Raw genomic sequence first — 22,073 nt, forward strand, 5'->3', positions numbered from 1 at the left:
AGTAATTTCTTATACGTTCCCTCAATCCCTGTGGATTGAGGGAATGTATATTTATGAATGTATGAATAAGAAAAATCTTATTTTGCTTGAGTTAGCATAGCTTACCATCCAGTCGTATTTAATAACAGGTTGTTGATGTAAGATTAAAAACTAGTGGTAATGCAATACGTATTATTAACAACCTTAAAAAACTGTGATTAAGATTACAAATTAATGAATTTTTAAACTTTTCCTTGTCTACATTGCCAAACTCACAATTTGTGATCTCTATTAATTGCATCTCCTCATGAGAATGGAAGAATGAAAATTTGTTGAATATTGTTGAGTGATTATTTTTAAACCAAAGTCTCCCTAAATTGCTCAAGTATTACAATAAGACAGTGTGGGTTTAAGCATTATTGCCTGTAAATATTTAAATATAGAGAATTTTGTATGAAGAACACTAATTCAGGGATTGTGCACTTAGAGATTGTGCATTTAGAATCTATAATGTCTACTATGGCAGTAAGATAAAAACACAAGGAGTCAGAGTAAAGATAATATGGGGTAACCAATCTAGGAGATTGTTTTGCTCTTTAAAATCAGTATCTAGGGAAAAATACTAGAACAAGGCAGCATGTAGTGAAGCTCCTACCCTCCATTGATTCACAATTCAGGGTCTTCCTGGGCCAGAGGCATTTTTTAGTCTGTTTTTGCAGTGGTAAGGCTGTCCTCAGGCCTTCCAGGACTGAAGTACACTGGCAGAGAGGAACATTTCCCACAACTAAAGCAGATGGAATTATGAAGCACTTCAGCCAAATGGAGATACACAAGCATTTGGGACAACGTGGGATACATAGGAGGGAGGTGAGGGAGCTGCACAGTGCTGTCATGAGGCTGTTCTCTATCATATTAGAAAGATTAAGGAAAGTGTGTGAGTTTAGTGACTGGAAAAGGCAAATACTGCACCCACCCAAGAGGGCCATGATCTGTGGAGGTGCAAGTTGGCCTGGAAAATTATAGAAAAATATCTTCCTGAAAGCTGTTTTGAAGCACATGAAGGACAAGTTGACAACTGGGAACAGTCTGCATAGATTTACCCTCATCATGCCTGATCAGTCTGATTGCCTTAATATCACCAATAAACTTTGTGTCCACCCCTTCTCCTGCTCATTTAGGGAGAGGCTGAACAGTGGGGGTGCTGGAACAGACTGCAGCAAGATTTCACATATGGTGCCACTCCACCTATCTACTGGCCATTCTTGCTGATGTCTCTCTTATGCTTTTCAATCAGCAGTGTGCAGGTATGAAGAACTTGCCTCTTTTCATGACAGTTTAGTGTTTTAAAGAACTTTGGATGAGGGTCCTAATCTACAAACGTTTAGAAAATACAAGATCACCCTGATCTTCCTTGACTAAGTTCTTGTTCTTTTTTTTTTCCAAAGAACTCCCAATAGATTTCTGAGGCTTAACTTCACAACAACCATCTTCCTTTTCCTGCAGGAACCATATTTATCATGTAGTATTTATTCACCTACCCACAGATTCTGTTCTTGAGAACAGAAGGATAGAGAGACAAGGCACAGTATTTTGTACTTCCTTAAATGTCCCTTGTATATTTTTTAAATAGTCTGTATCCTCTGGCTACCACTTAGTTCTGTTGAGGCAAGGAACTTTTGAGAGACTCTGTATGCCAGAGTTCAGTCATGTTCCTCTGTGCGTGAACACAGTTAGTTCCTGGTAATTCACTTCTATCCATTTTATCCATAGGTTCCCTAATTTCATCTGCTGACACTTCCTTTCATCGAGGCTCTTGAGCCACTTTCCATGCCAGTTCTATTTTAGGATGAATGAAGCCTGCTCATCCTGCTAAGGTATGTCCTGATTTTGGTGTATTCTGAGAAAATTGAAATGTGCATGCCAGGGAAGAAAAAGGAAGAATGCAAATTGCTGCAAAATCTGCATGGATGATGAATTTTCAACGCATTTTTTATTAACCATAATCCTTTATTAGACCTCACAGAGGTGTAAACTATACATACAAATACATTAGAAAGATACCCTCTTAACAGTAATGCTTCACATTTTGGACCTGATACCAAGAGGGTTGCAAACATTTCAGTACATTCTACAAACCAAAGGGTGCATTAGCCTTTATGTATACAGAGTGACAAAGCCCTTTACTGAAATCAAAGTAGATAAAAGTGAAAATCAGTCAACTACCTCTTCCAACCTTTACCTACCATAAATGCATATAAAAGCCTTTAAAAGCATGAATACACTATTATTTATGGAGCAAAGTTTACTGTTCTAGACAGCTCATAGAGAGAGGGGAAGAGAATGGTCAAGATGGCATTACATGAACTGCAAACTAGCAAAACTTCTTGAATTTTTTTTTATATTTGTACATATCAAGAGCTCCGTTTTTTTGATTTATTGGTTGTTACTAGAAAAGCTTGTAAGTGCTAAATGGGGAGAATAGCGCAACAAAGACATTGTTGAGGTATTTGGGGGATTCTGCAACACAATGATGTTACATACACAGTATGAAATATTATTTGTCATCAAGTAGTGACATTGTATTATGAGTAAGCACAAGAAAATAAAAAAGAAAGAATAAATCCAGTTAGAACTCTAATAGATATTTAAATGGTTTCTAGTAAATGAACACTTAACACTTGTCACTGTTTGATTATAATGACTTGAAATGTTAATAGTAGGATTATTCAGTAGTGAAATCAGAAATTCATGTATCCACATTCATGCTTTGCATCATGGGAACCCCAGTTTTAGTCAGGATACCAACTGAGGTCCAACACTGAAGAAAGGGAGGACAGTTACTCCTTATGGAAAGGCTGTCCTGAAAACCAAGAGCTATAAATCTCTTCATTGAGCATTCTGGGTGGCTTTGCAGTAATTTGGAAGAAAAGAAAGCTTGTACACAATTTGATTATCAGCAGCAGGTGGTGCTGCTTCTTCTACTTTCATTTTGTTTCCTGAAATCCTTAGTCTTGATAAACATGTTTAATATTCAACCCAAAGACTCCAAGGATTAAGAAACTGTGAAACAGAATCATTGCATTCTGATAAAAGCAACGTGAGGTGTCAGACTACAGGTGAAACTGTTCAGAGCAATATGAAGTACCAGTGTGCTTTCAGTGGAGTGTTTTATGACTCATGTCTGATGAGACTTAGTTTAACCAGGCAACTATTATCGTTATACACTTTTGACAATTATTTTTTCACCTTGCACAGGATTTCTATAGAATTCTGTTGGACTAATTCCTTAGAAATGGTAATAAATGAAAAGGTATGATTTATATACTGTATCATGCACTGTCACTTGCATGTACTTTATTATATTCAAACTTGTCTCTAGGTGGAAATAATGAAGCGAACCATAATTCTTTTGCAGTATTTGTATCAATTTCATTTGAAATTCTAATGTAAAAAAAAAATAGGATAGAATTCATCACTGTGCACAAAATAAGGACATTTTACCTCTTTATTGATAACACTTTAGTCTGTTGGTTTTGGATCCTTTGTCTCTTTGATCATTGTTAAAGTGAGGGTTTTTTCACACCGTAAGTCAGGTTAATGCCAGTATACCAGGAAGAGTGGAACATTCATTTGATTTTTAAATTTATGAAGTTAAATACTACAAAATACGAGTTTCATTTAATCAGTTGTATATATAGTTATCTGGCTAAACCTTTTTCTGTAAAATGAGTACATGAAGCACGATCCTATTTGTCATGATAGAGTCCTTTTTGTTCTGCAGGTATTTTGTTGCTGCTTTAGAGGAATGGAATTATACTAATGAATGGAAAATACAATAAAATGCAATGCCTTTGATTTAGTTAAAGAATGGTGGGAAAAGTTAATCTTTCAACGGTATTTGTTTTGTTTCTTAAGAACCTCAATAAAGTTTGAATATGTAGATATTTTAGGTGGGTGTATGTTAAATACTTGTGGGAAAGAATGTTTAGCAGCAAAAGTATCACATTGGTGCTTTTTATGACTTTTGTGAGCCAAGCTGGCAAAATAAAAAGTTACTGAAGAACACAAAAAGTCAAGAATTACTATAAATAATTTGGGATATAGGAATTTGCTAAGCCTTTTTCACTTCTGATGTAGTTAAGGGTGCTGTAGAGAGGGATAAATGATTCTTACAAAAAACATAAATGAAAAATTAATAGTTGAGGTGATAACAGAAGTTTTCATTCTGCTCTGTTTATATTACCCAATATTCCTACTTTGAAGAGATGCTTACACCTAAAAATATCACACTTAATAGAAATTTTATGGAGAAAAATGAAATAAAAGATAAAATTTTAATAAAGGTTTTCATAATATGGACCTCAGAGTTAGTATTTTTTTATCTGTATCTAAACAGACAGATATATTTGCCTGATGACAATGAAGAGGTGTCGTATGGTTTAAATATCTGGTCTTTAGGTAGGAAAAACAAAGACAGGATCTAAATTGTGACATCCATGTTACACAATGTTCTTCTAAAATTAGATTCCAGTTGGATTACTGAATATAACCCATAAGACTTGAAGAGAAAAAAGCAAGCATTTCAAATTTTACTTGACAGCAAAAAGAAAAGCATAATATACACATGCACACACACATGCACATAGACATGCACACACTGTAACATTGCCTATATATACACATATATACATACATGTGTCTATATATGTGTATATATACACACATACACCCTTTCTGCAAACTAGTATAAGATTTCCTAATGTAAGCATCAGGGAGATCCTGCTCATTTTGGTCTCTGCTACAATGATATCTCTATGCTGTGTGACATGTAAGCAAATTTCAAACATTCCCATAACACCTTTGGTGTAAAAAAAAAAGATTTCTATATATCAGATACTGTGTGTTTGGGCATTTATAGTCCAGTAGAATATTCCAATGCTGTCAGAAGCAAACTGTCTAGTGTAGGAGTAGAATGGGTAAAAACTTTGTGTTCAAATCTTTTTTTCCTTCTTTCAAGACAAATTTAATCTAGTTGCTTTCCTGAATGCTGCTTCCACACATGAATTGGATAATTAGTAATCTCATTAAGAAAAATTCTTTATTTTATGTGGATTGTACCCAAGAGAAAAAAATCACTCAAAAGCCTCATCTCCTCATCCTTACCCCTCACCCCTGGAATCAAAACAAAGTGAATCAAAGCAAAACAACCCTCCCAAACAAATAGACAAACAACAAAATTATGTTGCAATAGTGTTTTAACTAGATTTTCTGGGCAGAAGAATAAATGTTGGTTTTGATTAGAAGTTGGGTGTTTGGAAGACTTATTTCCACTGACCAGTGCCCTAAAAAGAGGGACCAGTATAAGCAGACCCCCCAAATAAATTATTACTATTCCTTTTCAGACTAAAAATAAAACGTTTTAAATATATTGATTCATCAGAACAACATAAGTATTCTATCTGGCCTATAGGTTCCAAGAATCTCTTTTTGGGCTTAACTTAGCATAATTTCAAAACAAAAAAAATGAAATGTGAAATTTTGCACATAAGGATGTTCATAGTGACCACATAAAGTAATAATAATAAAAAAAAATTCACAGACTGTTAGCCATATATTTCAACTTTTTCTCACAATTTGAAACTGGTGAGAATTGAAAAACCATCAATTTCCTGTAAGGAATATTTTTTGTCATTCCTTGTTAAATTGCATCTTTTGCGAATTTTAAGAACATTAAGTTTTGGATTATGTGCCATGAGTGAGAAAGTAATTGGGTAAAACTATAAAAATGGGTGCTCAGTGAAAATCTCAATCATATCATGCCACTTACCAAGACAAACTCTACACTGATTTCAGGCTAGAGTGTGGTTTAAAAATCTCTGTTATGATACAGGACTCACATAATCTGAAAGGCTTTCAGTCATATCCATTGTTCCCTGACTTCTAACAATTTTCTTCATCTGAATTTCTGGCTTGGAGTAAAGGTTCAGAATTTCATTTAAAGTCTATGTTTTGTGGCATTTTGACTCTTATTCCTGCCCCGTCTGCATTGATATAAGATTACTTTGCTGTTTTCCGAGTGACAAAAAGTTGAAAAGTTATGGCTAGTTTTATTTCTATTTTAATAACCATACCTATGTAATTGTCATTTTCATACATTAAAAAAATATTTATGCTTTCTTTAATATTTTAGTCAAGTACTTTCTTAAACAAAACAATAGCACCACTTTGGCATTGCTGGCCAAATCAATAACAGGTAAAGCAAATATGCAAACACACTTTTCCGATCTTGTCATATCACATCTTGCTTGTTGAATGGAGAGCCAAGAAGACACAGTGCTTGGCCTAAAGTCTTCATTAATCAGCTTTAATCATTGATACTGAGAGAACAAGGAGCTCATGGGGCAGCTGAGTGTGGCTCCTGGATGTGTATGGAATTCACTTCTGTAAAGAGAGCCTACCACTAATTCACCCTTTAATCTTACCAAAGGAATCGACACTGTAATCTGCCCTGGGGAAAAAGGAGGCCTATTTTAATCTATCTACCAGGACTGGATGCCATATCCCAGGGTTTGATTTTTCTTGTCTCTCTTGGCTGAATGGTGCAAATGAGCTCATACAAGTCTGTCACAGAAATGGAAGTGTGGGTTTCTAACCACATTTTGAGCAGAATAAAGAATTTATTGATTTTTCCATTAAAACTCTTAATGACTAATTATGTTTACTATGGAGATGAGACTTAAATTTTGCTACCTTGATGACAGAGAGGTACTAACTTCAGTGGGTTTAGATCTGCAGTGCTTTTTGGATTGACTGAAAATGAAGCTCAATTAACTTTTTTACTTATGCATTTCAGTGACATTCTGTGTAATAATTGGAATTTTAAGTCTATTCTAGAAAGCAAAAATCTGTGATCTTTGTCATGTGACTCACACAATAGGGAAGGATGGGAAATGGGTTTTTCTTTACCATTTAACAGATTGATGAGAATCAATGGCATCCAGTGGGAGCCCTGTTCCTAAATATCTGGAGTGCTTTTAAAAATCCAGCTGAACCTTTCAATTTCTCTAATTAGAAGTTTTTCAAAACTGACTGCTTTGTGCTTTTGGGAGGGAGATGCTTTGGCTCACGCTTCAACTTCTTTAAGTAGAGGATTTATTGAGATTATTAAGCTAATGCAGCCCTTTATCTTTCACACTAACTGGTTTATCATGTGCTCCTTGCCATATTACTGGAGATTTCTTATACCTCTGTGGGGCTGGAGCTACTTTCCATTTTTTGACACTATTTATTCTCTAGTAAAGCAAAGTGTTGCCTTTGAAGTTCGCAGCTATTCATTATTTTAGTTGCTTTCAAGACTTGTTTTAATTTGTTTAGACAGTTGTCAAATTGTGATAAATATTGCTGTCTCTGAGTGACATTTTCTCATTATGGTTTCTCAACAGGAGAAATATGGTGGCATGAATGTGAGTTTGTGAATCCCAAGATAAGACCACAAATTTGAATTAATTTACAGGAATGAATGCAAAATGATGTATAGTTATTCAGTTAAGTTAACAGTGCATCAGTAAAAAAGTTATCTACAAAGAAACTTGCTGCCACAGATATTTGCAAATTGCTTTTTACACTCACACCGTTCTTCCCTCTTCCCCTTAGAACTTCAGAAGAGATAGGGGACAGAAAGGGTCATGGGGCATGAAATGGAAATATATATCATGTCTGTGACATCAAAATAATGGCTTATTCTTAGATTGCATTGCAGCCATTCTTAGAATTCTTACAGCTATTAAAGTAAAAGTCCTTCCCTCTCCATCCCCCCTGCCAATAAAAGGCCTGTAGGAGCTGTGACAGATATCAGAACTGCTAACTCCGTTTATTGATTTGGTGGTAAATAATTTAGGTTAGTTTCCACATGTGTTTCTCTTTACTTTCTTGCTTTTTCAACATAACTATCTCAGTCAGTGAGAGCTGTGACATATTCTTTTTATTCATTTACTGTTCTACTTTTACATTGCTATGGCAGCTTATCGTGCATATAGACATCCATCTCACAGAAAGCAGAGGGTTTAAAGAGTTGCATAGGAATACATTGCACTTGTTAAAAATACAAACCGCAAATTTTCTATGGGAATAAGAAAGGAACTACAATAATTTGTTAGACTTTTATGACCTTTCCTTCTTGTTTCACAAGGGACTATTGAGGAGCTGTACGTAGGCAGTCTGGAGAGAACTTTCTCTTGTGTTTAAGCCAATAGTTACCGACTCCCTTGGTTGCAGTAGAAAGTAAGGCAGATTTGAGCTGCCCTTAAAAGGAGATACTTTCTTTATATATCTAATCTACCACCTCCCTAACTGCTCCCTTCATACACTATTCTCCAGTCCCCCTTTGGAGCTGACCAAGATGTGCTTCATGCCTTGCCTGAGCTTACCCCATGCAGAATAGTGAGGGAAAAATTTGAATGGGATGACGTTGGAGTTCTTGGATGGGGTGGAACAGTGCATTCTCCTTTGCCTTCCCTTCTCTCACAGACAAGTTTAATGCTCACCTTGGGACACTGCTGGCTGCTTATCCCCCTTTGCTGCATGGCCAACATACACTGAGCTGATTTACAAAAATTCAGCAGAGGACACAGTGTCATTCAAGGTAGAACCAGTGTAGGGCCTGTCAAAGTTGTGTAGCAGAGGTTATCTGGGATTCTCTGTCTCCCACAAGAACACATGAATGGCAGCTGTAAGTAAGGGAATAAGGAAGTTAATCTCTCCTCAAGGACTTATTCTACACTAGTAATTTGGTGATTAGGTTAGCTTTTCTGATGCAACAGCCCAACTAACAGTCAGGTAAGCTACATCTGATTGTGGGAAGAATTGAAATGGAGGGGAATTGAGCACCCCTTTATGATTGAAGAGAATGCTGATATTTCGGGAGGACTTAGGTCCTGGTGGACTACCCTTTGAAGCCACTTGAGGGCTGTTTTTCAGATTGTCTTCACTGGCCCTAGATATCTATGAGTTTGTGTACCACATAATCAGATGTCTAAACACCACCCTTCAAATATCTAAAAGGAAGCAAGTATGTGAATTTTCTTTTGAAGATGGTAAAGTTATTTTTATGTTGAAATCTGAAGCCATTTTAGTTGATTTAAGCTGAATATTTTTGAAAGTATTTTGTTATTTAATCTTTGGCTTGGTCTTTCCATATTTGCTTTTACCTATTACTGTTTGGCCAGACCCTTTCATGTAACAAACTATAAAATAGCACCGTTGTACTATAAAACAGATTTTTACATACTGTTTGATATATGTGTATTACTGATATGCTAAATTTTACATACGGCATTATATGGAGGAAGAAAGAAGTTACCTATACTGTTGCAAAATAATTACCTGGAAGAATCATTACTGGTTCAAGAGCCTATGTATGCTTTAACTGCTTTTAAAAATCTTTTGTCTCACAAATTGCAAAAAAAATATGCATGTTTGCAAGAGAAGGAAGAATAAAACTGTCTTAAAACAAATGCATCTATAACCCATATTTTGTCGAAATGCCACAGATGGAATTAATGGATGTTTAAAACTGTATATGTTACCTTACTGCTGCTGTTACTGGGAATGTCAAACTGTGCAAATATGAAGGGGTAGACAAACAATGTTTTCAGACACTGTAAAACAAACAGCCTGTTGCTTGTAAAGAAGTGCAAATAAAAAAACCACCACTTAGACAAGGCTGATGAATGACTCCAGCAGCCAGTGTTCATAGGTTAATTTAGTGCAATTGGATCCATCAAAGGCCCATAAATTTGTAGGCTTTTGAGGGGCACAGGACTTTAAGAGTTTTTGCGCAGGACATTTAAAATAGGTTAACAAACAGCATATATCAACCACAGATTTTTTTATCTCTGGGCTGCTTAAAATGTTCTGTTCTCTAAAGACTTAATATTGGAATGTTTAGTTGTGTTGTTCACTGGGAGAATGCCCATTGGTTGAATTTGCATCAAGCTTTTTAAAACAAAGGTTTTTTTTAAGTCTTCCAATGTTTAACAAATAATTTATTTACAGCAAAGTATCCTGCAGATGGCACATTCATTCTTCATTCTTGTGGATGGCATGTTCTTACATTCTGTAGTTTCTGTTTCCTGTGTTCCCTCTACTTGTATTCTTCAAATGCACTTCCTGAAAGTTTAGAAAGAAAAATTTATTACAGATAGGTTTAAATACGTTATATGCTCACAAAACTTATAATAGTGGGAAAACAGTTGTCCAGAGTGCTGGAACTGTTAGACAATTGTATTTTAATCAGTAATTCTGTTATCTACAGAGAAGTTAACTATGCAGAACTTCTGTATCCGAAGTTCACTGTTCTCCTAGATGTAAACACTTCAACTGTTGTCGTTCTTGATCTTGGCAGAGGAGATATCTGCACACTGGAACCTAGATGGGCTTAAGGATACGGTAGGTACCAAAGATTTCCTTTCTTTCCCAAAGACATTTACAAAAGCAGGATGTATAGGGGCCAGGGAACTTTAGAGTTGTAACTGCAGGATTTGTGGAATCTCTTGGGCTTTGGTACCAGGTGTTTTCAAAATTGCTCTGCTAACTATGTATTGCATAAATGGCATATTGGATGTGTTGGATTTTGTTGGATAAGGCCTTGAGGAGGAAAAAAATTGTGGGTTCTCTGTAGGAGCTGCAGCCATATAATTTGTTTTCTCAAAGCAGACAATGTGATATGCTAAGCAAATCAAGAGAACTTTGGAATGAATAATGCCCTCAGTTCCCTGTCATTCCATGCACAGGCCAGTCTTCAGCAGCAGTGATGGGGGTGGTATATACATTTCAATTTGATTTCCTTGTTTATCGCACTAGTAAATATTAGCCAGGCCCAAGACTTTGCATATTCTGTATCAGACTAAAGGCAGAATTGTGTTTATAATCCTCCATATTTATAATCCTTATTGGAAGTCAAATTCTTAGTTAAGTGAAATTATAGGGGGTTTTTTCAAGAAAAGCCAAAAATAATAAAAAAGAAAATCTCTGTGACAGATGAAGCCATGTGTATACAGCTCTACCACTGCACTAGTTGTTATTTAAGCCCTAAAATTTAAAAGTAGTAACATTTTCTTGCTTTTCTAATGTAGAGAAATAAAATGGAAGCTAGTTTGATGCATTAGTTTTCTGGGGGTTTTTAGTGATTTCCCATAGAAAATACTATTCTATTTAAAACCTTTCCATTTCCCTTCAGTATCTATTAAATATAAAATAAATCAGAAACTTTCAAAGGATCACAAAACTATAGCTCACATAGAGCTTATTAATTTTCACTGGATTTGAACTGGCTTCTGAGGGATATGAGTGGAGTTACTATTCTAAGTATATACAACAAAAATTAGGCAGTACTCGTAATTGTTAAATTAATTATACCACCACCAAGTATAAAACACTGAGCCAAACTAGGATTTATCATCATTGACGAGCCAAAGTTGTCAACAGCAAAATAGTCATAATGAAGAAAAGTTTTTGTTAGGAATCTGCCATTATAGACTAGATTAATCATCTAGTCACTATTCCTGTGAACAGTTCAGAAGGATACTGGCTTCTCCTCATTCAGTTTTGCTAATATTGCTGTAGTATAGCATCAATCAAATACAGAATCAGAAATGTCAACAGAATTCTGCTTATCCTTACATTAAAATATGTGTTTTGCTTTTCACCGCCTGTTTCTCGTCCAGCTTTTCCAAAACTACCTCTGCTGTCTTTACTTCTTCCTAAGTTTATACCTTGGTTTTCACCCTGAAGAGCTCATCCTGGGTAAACCCCCTAAACTGTCACTGATTTTCATTAAAATCATCATTGCAGCATTTCACAGGAGTCTGCCAACACTAAGGATCCTGCCTTATTCTACAAATGGTCATATTGGTTACAGTGAGCTAAGAAAACAGGAATTTCTTTACTCATCTGCCCAGTTTTTTCTTTCTACACAGCAACAAAACAAAATATTCTCTTCAGTGCTGACCCTAGGTGCTCTTCCATGAAGAGAGTTTACCAGCATATAGGAAAAGCTATATGCTACATTTCATCTGCCAAAAGTCATATATTCTTAAGGACTACAAACTCTTGATCCATAAAATGGACAGTGAGAGCCTTATAATGAAACAACAGACATTTTGCATTGCAGTGACTTTCAAAGTATATTTAGATTGAAAATTAACTGTGTGTTTCCCAAATGAAAATATAAATTCTCTCCACTACTGCTGTTGGCTGACTTTAAAAGGGATTTACCACCCAAATAAAGCAGATACTAAGATGCAGGATGGTTTGGCTTACAGCTTTTAATATTGCCATGAAGGTGGAAAAAGAGCCGTCATGCTACAGACTAGCTTTGAAATTGAGAGAAGATGGCAGGTTGCTTTTAGAACACTTCCTTCTCCAGAATCAGCATTTTGATGAATAACTACCAGTAAGTGTACTGGTAGTAGCATGCATTCCAGAAAATGCTTTGACCCCCATAACACATTTTTTTCAAGTATGCATTGCTGAGACCACTGGGAGAAAAAACCCTAAAACCAAAAACCAGGTGTGAGTGCCTGAATTAGGTCCTCAGACCTGCATTTGTACTTGTATAGAAAAGTTTGGTTTATTTCTTAAGTCTTTGAGAAGAAGGTAACTAGAAATAAAATTGCTCTGAGCTGATATTCAGACCCAGACAAAGATGATCATAATTTTAAGATGAGAGATGCAAAATGTGAGCTATGTATAAGTCAGCTCAAGAAGAGGGAAGCAGACTTGTAGCCCATCACCTTCAGCATGGATCTATGGAGATAAGGCATCATTAACAATAGGATAACAACTGCCTTCGTGATGGTAATGGTCATTTGGCTGAGCTGGAAAGGCATTGGGAAGCATGAAGCAGCATTCTCATCCTGTTAGGGCAGACATTCAAACCTCGTATTGGCATTAAAAGTTCCCTTAATTTACTGGTAATAAATGGAAATTCTAATGTTTGTAGTAACAGACATGATACCTTTGCTATGAACTCTCTGGGGTCTCTTTGAAAGCTTTCTAGTTCTGTGGGCAGTGTGATCACTAACATAAAAACAGGGCTGCAAAGTAAGCAGTGGGAGAAAATTCTCTGAAAAGGCCAAGTCCTTCTATCTGTTACACCTAAAAGTTTATTCATTGGCTTGGTAATGTGGCAGGGCTTCAAGAGAAATTAAGAGTGGTGCCATAGTGCATATTTTGGCCTGTAAATGTATCTGTGAGTTGATACTGAGCCAATTACAAAAGTCTTAGAAAAATTAATGAGAAATAATGCAATACTTTTTCTGTTTTCTTAATGGCATTTTCTTAAACTAAAAATACTAATATCTTTTCCCTTTCTCTCTTAGTCCCACTCAGTGTTATTTGAATTTTGAAGATTAGAAAAATCTGGAAAGTATTTTGAGAGAATCCACTTCCTAATCATACTTTGTTGGTATATATATTTATGCGTATTTTTCACATATGAGGCCTAAAGAAGAATAAGGACTGAAAATCTGAGGAAGAGCAAAATTATAGCTAGATATGCACCTCTTTTGCCATTTTGCTCGGGTTGCAAGGGGATGGCACTATGTTCATGAGCAAATTTAGATTGGATGGCAGGAAAACTTTTTTCACAGAAAACATTGCCAAGCACTGAAACAGGCTGCCTAAGGAAGTTGTGGAGTCATTACCCCTGGAGTTATGTAAAATATATGTAGATGTGGCAGTTATGGACAGGGTTTACTAGTGGACTTGGCAGCGCTGAGTTAATGGCTGAACTCAATATTCTTAGAGTTCTTTTCCAGCCTAAATGGTTGTATGATTCTTTTTTTACTGGATTTTAAAATCAGCCTTACCAGCCTTCACATTCAGTAGTAATTTTCAAGGTACCTTGAAAACCGATAAGAATTTTGACGTTATTTCTGTGACACTGCTTCATTTGAAAAGGTCACAGTCTTCTCTCATGTGTACAGTTGTGGAAATTGCTCAGTTGTTTTCTTTGGTAGGGCAGTGTTTTTCAAAGGTGCTACTCAGTAGTTTTCCAAATTGCTGTTTAAGTTTAGTTCACTTCAGGGTAATTGACTAAACTTTTAGCATTTTTCAGAAGAGGAAGAAACAAATCAAAGGAAAGCTAGATGGTACCGTGACAATGAAGACAAGACTTTAACTCCCCTTTTTGCTCTTGTTTTGCACTTTAAAACTCTAAATATAGTCTAAAACTAGGAGAAACTATTGCTTTGCTTTCCAGCAGAAATACTGAAACCGTAAAGAAGAGAAGATCCCTACTCCATTGGACTAAGATCTACCAAATTGTGCCTAGCAGGAACAATCTGCCCAAGGAACTGAGGAAATAGACCACTTAAGCACTAGAAACTCTCTAAAAACAAACAAAACCCCAAATACTGGATTCGTAATTTAAAATTTAAAAAGATTACAGGGAAATGCTAAACAAAGGCTCTATCAGATGTATGAAATGAATAAGAAGCTGATTCTCTATGAAATCTGAGAGGAACTGTACAACATCTTATATATTGTACCTATATATCCTACCTTACATCTTAGAGCCAAATAAGAAAATTTTGAAGAGGTCATATATATATTCATTTTCTATGAGTAAGATATAGGTCTCATATATAACATATGATATTGAGAGAGAAACAACTTGTTTAACTGAAAATTTATTTAAATTAAGCATATCTATTTTTTTAGTTAAAATCAGGGGCATATCAACAGTATGAACTAGCTAAATACATTTATCTTGGGAGAGTCTGTCCAAAAAAGTTTGAACGTAGTTGCCTTCCTTAATGGTGGCATGTACAACTGACTGCAAAAAGGAAAGAGAAAAGAAATTAAATATGTACCAGTTTTTCCTAATGAATTCACCTTCTGTTCCCTCCACAGTATTTTCCTTTTATCTATCATATATCTGAATAATAATTTCTCCTACCCCTTCTCTCTTTTTGTTTCCTCATTCTAATTTTCTCCATCTGCAGATAAAAAAGAAAATTTGTTTGTATTTCCCATCAGATTTGTTATTTTATTGCCAACCTCCTATCGAGTAGAATTTATGGTTTCTTTTGTTCAACATGCTCCTTTTTGCATACAGTTTCTTTGAAGGTGTTTTTTTCTTTCATAATAATTTGTCTCTAATTTCATTTTCTCAAAATTCCATCCTTTATTTGTGATGCACATTGGTTCCTTCAGTTTTACAATATTTTATATCTTCCCAACCTCTTGATCTAAGTCCTTCTCCTTTTTTTTTTTTTTTTTTTTCCTGTGCTCTTCATTGTCCCTTTACTGCCCCTTTCACCTCCTGATTCTTCCCCTTTTTAATTTCTGGGATGATTTCTTCAGCAGCTAGGCTCTCTCAATTACTCAATTACATACTCCATCTATTTTATCTTTTTACCAGTACCCCTCCTGAGTGCTACCTCCCCTGATGCTGCAGAAAGATACAAGGTCTTTCCTGTCTGTAAAAAACAGTGCTCTCCTGCCTATGTTTAGAACTGGGAAAAGGATGGCTGCCTAAAGATGACATCATTCCTTAGTCCTCCAAGGAAAGTGATGTGGAGATCCATCAAAGACCTGGCAGGTATCTTGTCTCCTTTACATGAATGTTTTATCCATTGCCTTAGCAACAAGCATGGGAAGGAGCACACAGATTCCTGGCCAAGCTCTTTTCTTGTTTTCCAGCAAGCCTTAGGTTTATGTGTGCCCAGATAGGAATAAACCTAAGGTTTAACAAGAGTTTCTTGCTTACAGTTGAGCTCTACCTGAAGAAGTCTTCACTTGCTGCCCTGTGTGCCCTTTGAGCTAAAGGGCCGAGGCGACTCTTCCCAGGAAGGATCATGCAGACACTGATTTTTGGAAAACTCTTGAGGAAGAGGGGAAAGGATTCCATTCTATGGATTGACTTACGGTAAAGAATGGATGCTGGAATGATTACAATAGTTCTTTTCATAAAGTTGATATTAAGGATTTTAATATACGGCACTGGTTTCCTGACTTCCTATGAAATCTTAGGTTCCATGTCTTGTAAGCAAAAATTTTCAGATAACTGCAGGAGTGGTGCCAATATGTGTAGGACAGACAAGGTCAACAGCAATAAAATAAATCACAGGAGACTTACAGCAGAAGACAGATAATATGTAAAACAGATGTTCAGACCTCAAACAAGAGGGACAGTTGGACATGAGCTTAATTGTAGCCTAGTCTAAGATGGGTTTTCTGAACTATAGGCTCTGTTGATACATATATGTGCAGTATATCTGGTATCAGAGGAGCAAAAATCTGGATACTCAGAACTCTGCAACTATGTAAATAATACCAATTAACGTTGGAAGTGCTTGGAGAACATACATATTAAACTTCAAATAGTAAAAATGGAGTATGCAATGATTGCAGCGACTATCCATTTAATTTAGTTTTGATAAATAAAAAAAAGGCAAACATAATGAAGGAAAAAAGTTTTGTTCATTTAAGTGTAAAATGAGTAGCAGAATGGCTGATTTCCCTCTTGAGCACTCACTCTACCTCTCCCTAAAAGTGGAGGATGAGTGAAGAGATTCTGGATAAATGAGTTGTTAATCATTCAGTGTTTAGTTTCTCTTTTGAAAGAAGTCTTAGGTGATACTTATGATTGGATGATGCGGGTACTTGTCACTTACTACCCTGTGGAAGGATAAAACCTCGTAACTACTAGCTTAGCAATTCCATGTTTTATTCAGTGTTCTAAGAAATGAAACGGAACACACCACTTCCTACTTATTTTCCACCTTGGAAAGTAATTTCCAAAGTTCCACTAGATCTAGTAGGCAGAAAACATCAATAGTTTTCTATGTTGCCAGCCTTGATAGAATTTTCCTCCCCTAAAATACGTTGGGGTTTTTTGGTTGGGTTTTGTTTTTGTTGGTTTGGTTTGGTTGTTTGTTGGCCGCTGTGAATTTTTCCCAGCCTGGCCTACCTTTTGTGCTTTTGGCATGTCGGTGTGGCGCTGAGCACGTACGGACCGTGCGGATTTAGGTGGCTTTATTGGAGCACAATACATCTCCAGCCTCCTCAGGTCACAACTCTGGAAGCAGCATTCATCCACTATTCCCTTGTGGTGTAAGCGTCTGCTGCTGGATCCATACCCTGTGGGCTTACCTATTCAAAACACAAAGGGAAAGGTTTTATGTTAGAAAGAAAATGCAAAGATCTCAGGTCATATTATGAAGCTGTATTATGTTAACCGAATCACCACTGACCGTTGTAGAGCCTGCCTGTGTGTATCTATTCTAAGACCCTGTTCTCAGATACACCTTTGAAAGATATTCCTGGAAATGGACAGCTTTGATCTCTGCCTCTGGGTGGTTGCTATTTAAGCATTTGAGCAAATCTATGCCTTCTTAGAAAAGTATTATTAAAGTATTTTCTTGAACTGCCTGAGCCTCGAAAATGGAGAGGGAGGAAGCTGAAATCTGACATTCAGAAACCTTACAAAGGAAGTTTGTCATTTAGCTTTTGTATGAAAACTGATTGTTGAGGCACCTGAGGTAGCTGGTGTGTAAAGACCATAGATCATGACTGTGCTGTAGATAAGTATTTCCTAAGAAAAAAGGCTACACCGAGGTACTGTGTGAAGTCAGAGTGTGCTCCAAAGGGGAAATAAATACTGTGTACCACTGCACCGGCTTAAGGTCTGCAAGCTCAAAAGTGCGAAGCAGGAATCAAGATAACAAAGTAACCAATGAAATATGAAGGTTGATGGAAGAGATAAAAGCAGAAGATTTTTATATTCTATAGATTTGCAGAAGATAAGAAATGGGACTGACACAGCATGGGCTTTCCTGTGCTTTGCATTTGCACCAGCCATCTGTGGCTACTACTTAATTGGCAAATATTTTGCATTTTTCACTCAGCTCCAGTAGAGGCCAACATTTTCATTCATACAACTCTTACACACTTACATTTTTGTCTTTTTCCCCCCGTGGTTTATGATTTCCTTAGTAACTGCTGAATTCTCTGCTATCATATGCAGAGATTAAAGGCCCATTATTTCCTGGGATTTTTTGTACACAACCCAGTCAGATGTGCAGTTGCCCTGTTATGACTAACGAGAAATGAAGGAACGGTAAATTCACAAAAAATAAGTAGTTGCTTACTTAATATCTCTACTTTAAAATTCTGGTAGAATTTGATTTCAGACAGTAAAATTCTGAAAAGATTAAGTGTTTTGTTTTGACAATTTCAGCATTAAATGTTTCCATTTACAGAATGATCCACATTGGTTAAGAACTGAAAAATATGGAAAAAAAAGACAAATGTGCCAAGTGCCAAAAAATGAAGTAACTCAATTCAGTCATCTCTACCAATTTCTTTTCTTGCATTTTTTTTTTCCCCTTCTCAGTTATATCACTGAGACCAAAAATCTGTTATTCACAGAGTTTGGCAGGAGTTTATGTTTTAAGAATTACTCAAGTTAGATAAAGGATAAGGATATCAAAAAAAGAGGAATATTCAGTTTCTCTTTGGAAAATTAATGCCCCCAATGCTTATACAGCAAAGTCTAGATTGATATCCATATGTTTTTCCTGCAGTGGTCAATTTGAAAAGACAGCATTATATTTTACTGTTCCCTGTGATTAAAATATGTATCCACTGATGAAGAGCCCTTGAGGCCTTAGAACACCAGTAAATGAAAAGACCTCTAGTGGTACAGTACATCTCACATTTTAGCCAGCAATTCAGCCAGCTAAGAACTAACTCTCCCTATGAGCTTTGTAAACCCAGAAAGCAGGTTTTTAAAATGTCATCTTTTTTTTTTTTTCCCCCCAGGGACTATAAATTAAACAAAAAGAAAAACATGCTTACTTAGTATATTGCAATCCACTGGAGGCCTCTACATTGTGCACTGCCTGCTAAGTTATTTGTTTCATAAGACTAAACAGAACAGCAAGCCAGGAGTAGATTACAGTAATATTTTGGTTTGTCTCTGTGTGTTGTTTTATGTGTATCACTGAAAAGTATTCTAAATACTAAGATGTGCAGTTGGCTTGGTTTTTTTTTCTCCCAGACTATTTTCTCTCACTGAGTTATAATCTGAAATACAAGCTTTTCCCTGGAGATTTTTCCTGAAATCTGTTAATCTGGTTGTTTTAGCCTAAACTTTTAAAATTTAGCCCCCATGATAAAGTGTGGAGTGTCATTACTTTGCAGTATACCCACAGCTGTGCCACATTTTGTCTCGCTCCCATTTAAAGCACAGAAAGGCAAATTGTGTTCCTGGATATGCAGGTGTAACCCTTCCTAAAAGATGCATCCAAACTATAGGTACAAGAATTGATGAGTTAAGCTTCCCTTTCTTTTACCAATCTGTCAATTTTTCATAAGCAAGCATACCCTAAAAGCTTCTGTTCGAGTTATTTTACCCTACAGTGTCCAAATTTAACCATTTATAAAGTTGATAAAATACCTTTACTAACCTATGTCTGCTGCCTGCTTTATTTAGTCATCAGTAGCAACATTCTTCCTCACTATCATGTACATAAATAGTTAATACAAATCCTGAATCCTGGAATCTTTCTGGTGAAAATCTCAGAGTACTCCAAAATCATTTTTAGCGTAGCCAGACAAAAGACATCTATGTTTTATTTTTCTTTCTGACAAAATAATAATTTTATGAAGGATTACATAATGTCTAAAAGCTCTTCAAAAGGCCTGTATGGTACATGTAACAAGATGGGAATGGAATCTCTATCACATCAGTAATGGTATCAGCTATGAAGTGTGACATTAATTTATTTGTAGGCCTAAATATTCGTGCATTACATGGCATAGTAAATGCTCATCCTTTATATAAAGATAACATTAGTATTGAGAAGTCAGAATTTTTTTTTTCAAGAAATGTTTTCCCAAGGCTTTTGAAAGAGCTAAGCAATCAAGTATACTTAAGATTTGTGTGATGTAGAAAATGATATTGCCTAAAGTGCTGTACAACAGAGAGAGCAAATTAACAGAAAAAAATATTCCTTTTCAGTAATCATGATCCACAATCGTGATTGAGAAGTATCTGATGACTAATTTTAAAGCAATGGATTTTAAGTTGCTTCTGACCTCTGAAGTGCTGCAGTGTACAAATATGCTATCACAGAGAAAGATGAGATAAAGAATTACAAGGAGATAGCACCACTTCTACAGATGTTAATCACTATTTGGCCCATCTGTTCTGGCAGGACTGCAGGATCAGATGGTCCCAGTTCATCAAGTTACCAAAGTATGCACTTAGATCTAGGCAAATGTTCAAGCTCCTCTGTGGTGTGTTGGACTAAATTGCATATTAAACAGTGAGCACATGCCTGAGTGCTCTCCTACATAGGAACTGATATAACTAAGCACTTAAGTTAATTTCTGGACAAAAATCCATATTGGTAAATAAATGGCTGCTGGTTCTGCATTTTTAATATAACTTCTCCTTCTTAATTTTAAAAAAAATATTATTGCCTTCAGTATGGACTACACCTTCTGTGTCACTATACTGGGAACACAGACAGTTCTTTCTCATCTTTCTGACATAATTTGAGTGCTGCCTTCCTGCTGTTATCAGAAGTTCCTTTTATTTACTCAACCATCAAAGTGCTGCCTGTGGACATACAACAGTCCTAGGTGTTCCTTTTTGCTGATATACACTGATTTCCTTGGAGGTTTCTTTCCTTTTTTGTCAGTTGCTAGCTCAAAAGAATTTCATATCATGTAGGTCAAAGTTTACTTAATAGAATATTTGGCTCTTATTTAATCTACTTTATCAAATCTGAGCATGTTTCGGTGTGCGGCAAGCAGCTACAAAGTCTAGTCACACTGTTCTGAAGTGCTCTGAAAGCAGGCCAAGGTATAGGATTCCAATAGTTAAACAGCTGGCTTCTGCACTAACAGCACTTCCCTTTAAATGATGCAAAGTCAGTGGAGTAATGCAGCAGGACTTGTTTACACTTACTTTCTCTGTTCCTCCTCATCTCTCCAAAATACCCTACTGTTGCTGCCACTGCTTCTGCTCTACCAGTGGTTTCAATGTGAGAAGCACTGGGTGTAGGTGGACTACAGAAGTTTCAAATGTCAAGTTATCTAGGCATTCTGGGTAGAATCATAATCTACTGTTGTAGTAGTAAAATTAGAAATAACATGAGAACTAGCCCAGGATAAATGCAAAGCTTGTCTACTCTAAGACTCTAGGAAAGAACTGGGGTTATGTGTCCTGGAAATTTTATGTGACTATTTGTATTTGCTCTTGTGTCTCTTTTAACCAAGCAGTAGAACTTGAGAGTGCCATGTAGACTGTAATTCAGAAATACATCATAAATCTGAAAAACAGCGGATTTAATCCTAATCTAACATTAGAGTCAATCTTCAGGTGCAACTGCAGCTTTTAAAGTATGGTGGAAGGCCATTGACCTATTAGAGTGCTATAGTCTTGTAGTGAGAAACCCCAAATGTTTCCATCAAAACATCGGGGTAAGGTACAATTTGGAAGCATTGATAGCAGCTTACAGTATTGGGATGTATTGGAGCATCCTGTAAGGCAGCAGGTCAGTCAGACAGGATTTTCCTGTGGCCTGAACAACAGGCTGAGAGTTTGTGGTGCTGCATCACAACACAGTACTTGAACAAGCACGTCCTGTGTGCTAGATCCAGACTGGGAACTGCTGGTTGGAGAGGTTTTGAGTTGCATGTGCTGTCTGCCTTATGGTGGCACAGAAGGCTAAGGGTGCTGAGTTTGAGATTCATCTTGCTCATCCCTGGTCTCTGAAAATTAGGGATCTGGTTTAAGATAGTGAAGTCAACAGGTAGGTGTGTATGGAGAGTGAATTATTCCTGTATTGAATGCTTCGCTTAAAATTAAATTTATTCTTGTCCTCTGAAAGAAATGGTCTTTCATCGACTACAGATAAAGCTAATTGATCTGGTCTTAGCATATATGCAGAGCTTCTTCTAGGAGATGGAACTCAAGGAAAATGAATTAAATTAAAAATTATTTGTCCTAAATCACAGAATTTATGCAACTGGTGGAGTAAAAGCTAATCTCTTTCATTTCCAATTTAACAATTAAA

At 36.2% G+C, this 22,073-nt stretch overlaps 1 protein-coding gene and 1 long non-coding RNA gene across 3 annotated transcripts in view; one reads left to right on the plus strand and one right to left on the minus strand.

Moving 5' to 3' along the window:
- Positions 1-16,930, plus strand: part of LOC108447565 — an 18,773-nt gene extending 1,843 nt beyond the window's left edge. The window contains exons 1-4 of one of the 2 annotated variants that reach the window (XR_001863207.1): positions 1-1,283; positions 1,750-1,853; positions 10,292-15,583; positions 15,754-16,930. The exon at positions 1-1,283 is cut by the window's left edge and continues 1,843 nt beyond it. This is a non-coding gene — a long non-coding RNA (uncharacterized LOC108447565). Of the gene's footprint in view, positions 1,854-10,291; positions 15,584-15,753 lie in introns of both variants that reach the window. The other variant, XR_001863206.1, reaches the window with a different exon arrangement.
- The window catches only part of IGF1 (insulin like growth factor 1), a 54,716-nt gene continuing 34,593 nt past the window's right edge, over positions 1,951-22,073 (minus strand). Inside the window, exons 3-4 of the mRNA XM_008636367.2 lie at positions 16,955-17,136; positions 1,951-10,146 (exon numbers count right to left, since the gene is read on the minus strand). Coding sequence (XP_008634589.1) covers positions 10,087-10,146; positions 16,955-17,136 — 242 coding nt within the window. The 3' untranslated portion in view covers positions 1,951-10,086. The remainder of the gene's footprint in view (positions 10,147-16,954; positions 17,137-22,073) is intronic.

The sequence above is a fragment of the Corvus brachyrhynchos genome, unplaced genomic scaffold (genome assembly GCF_000691975.1).
Source record: "Corvus brachyrhynchos isolate BGI_N302 unplaced genomic scaffold, ASM69197v1 scaffold56, whole genome shotgun sequence".
In the NCBI taxonomy this organism is placed as follows: Eukaryota; Metazoa; Chordata; class Aves; order Passeriformes; family Corvidae; genus Corvus; species Corvus brachyrhynchos.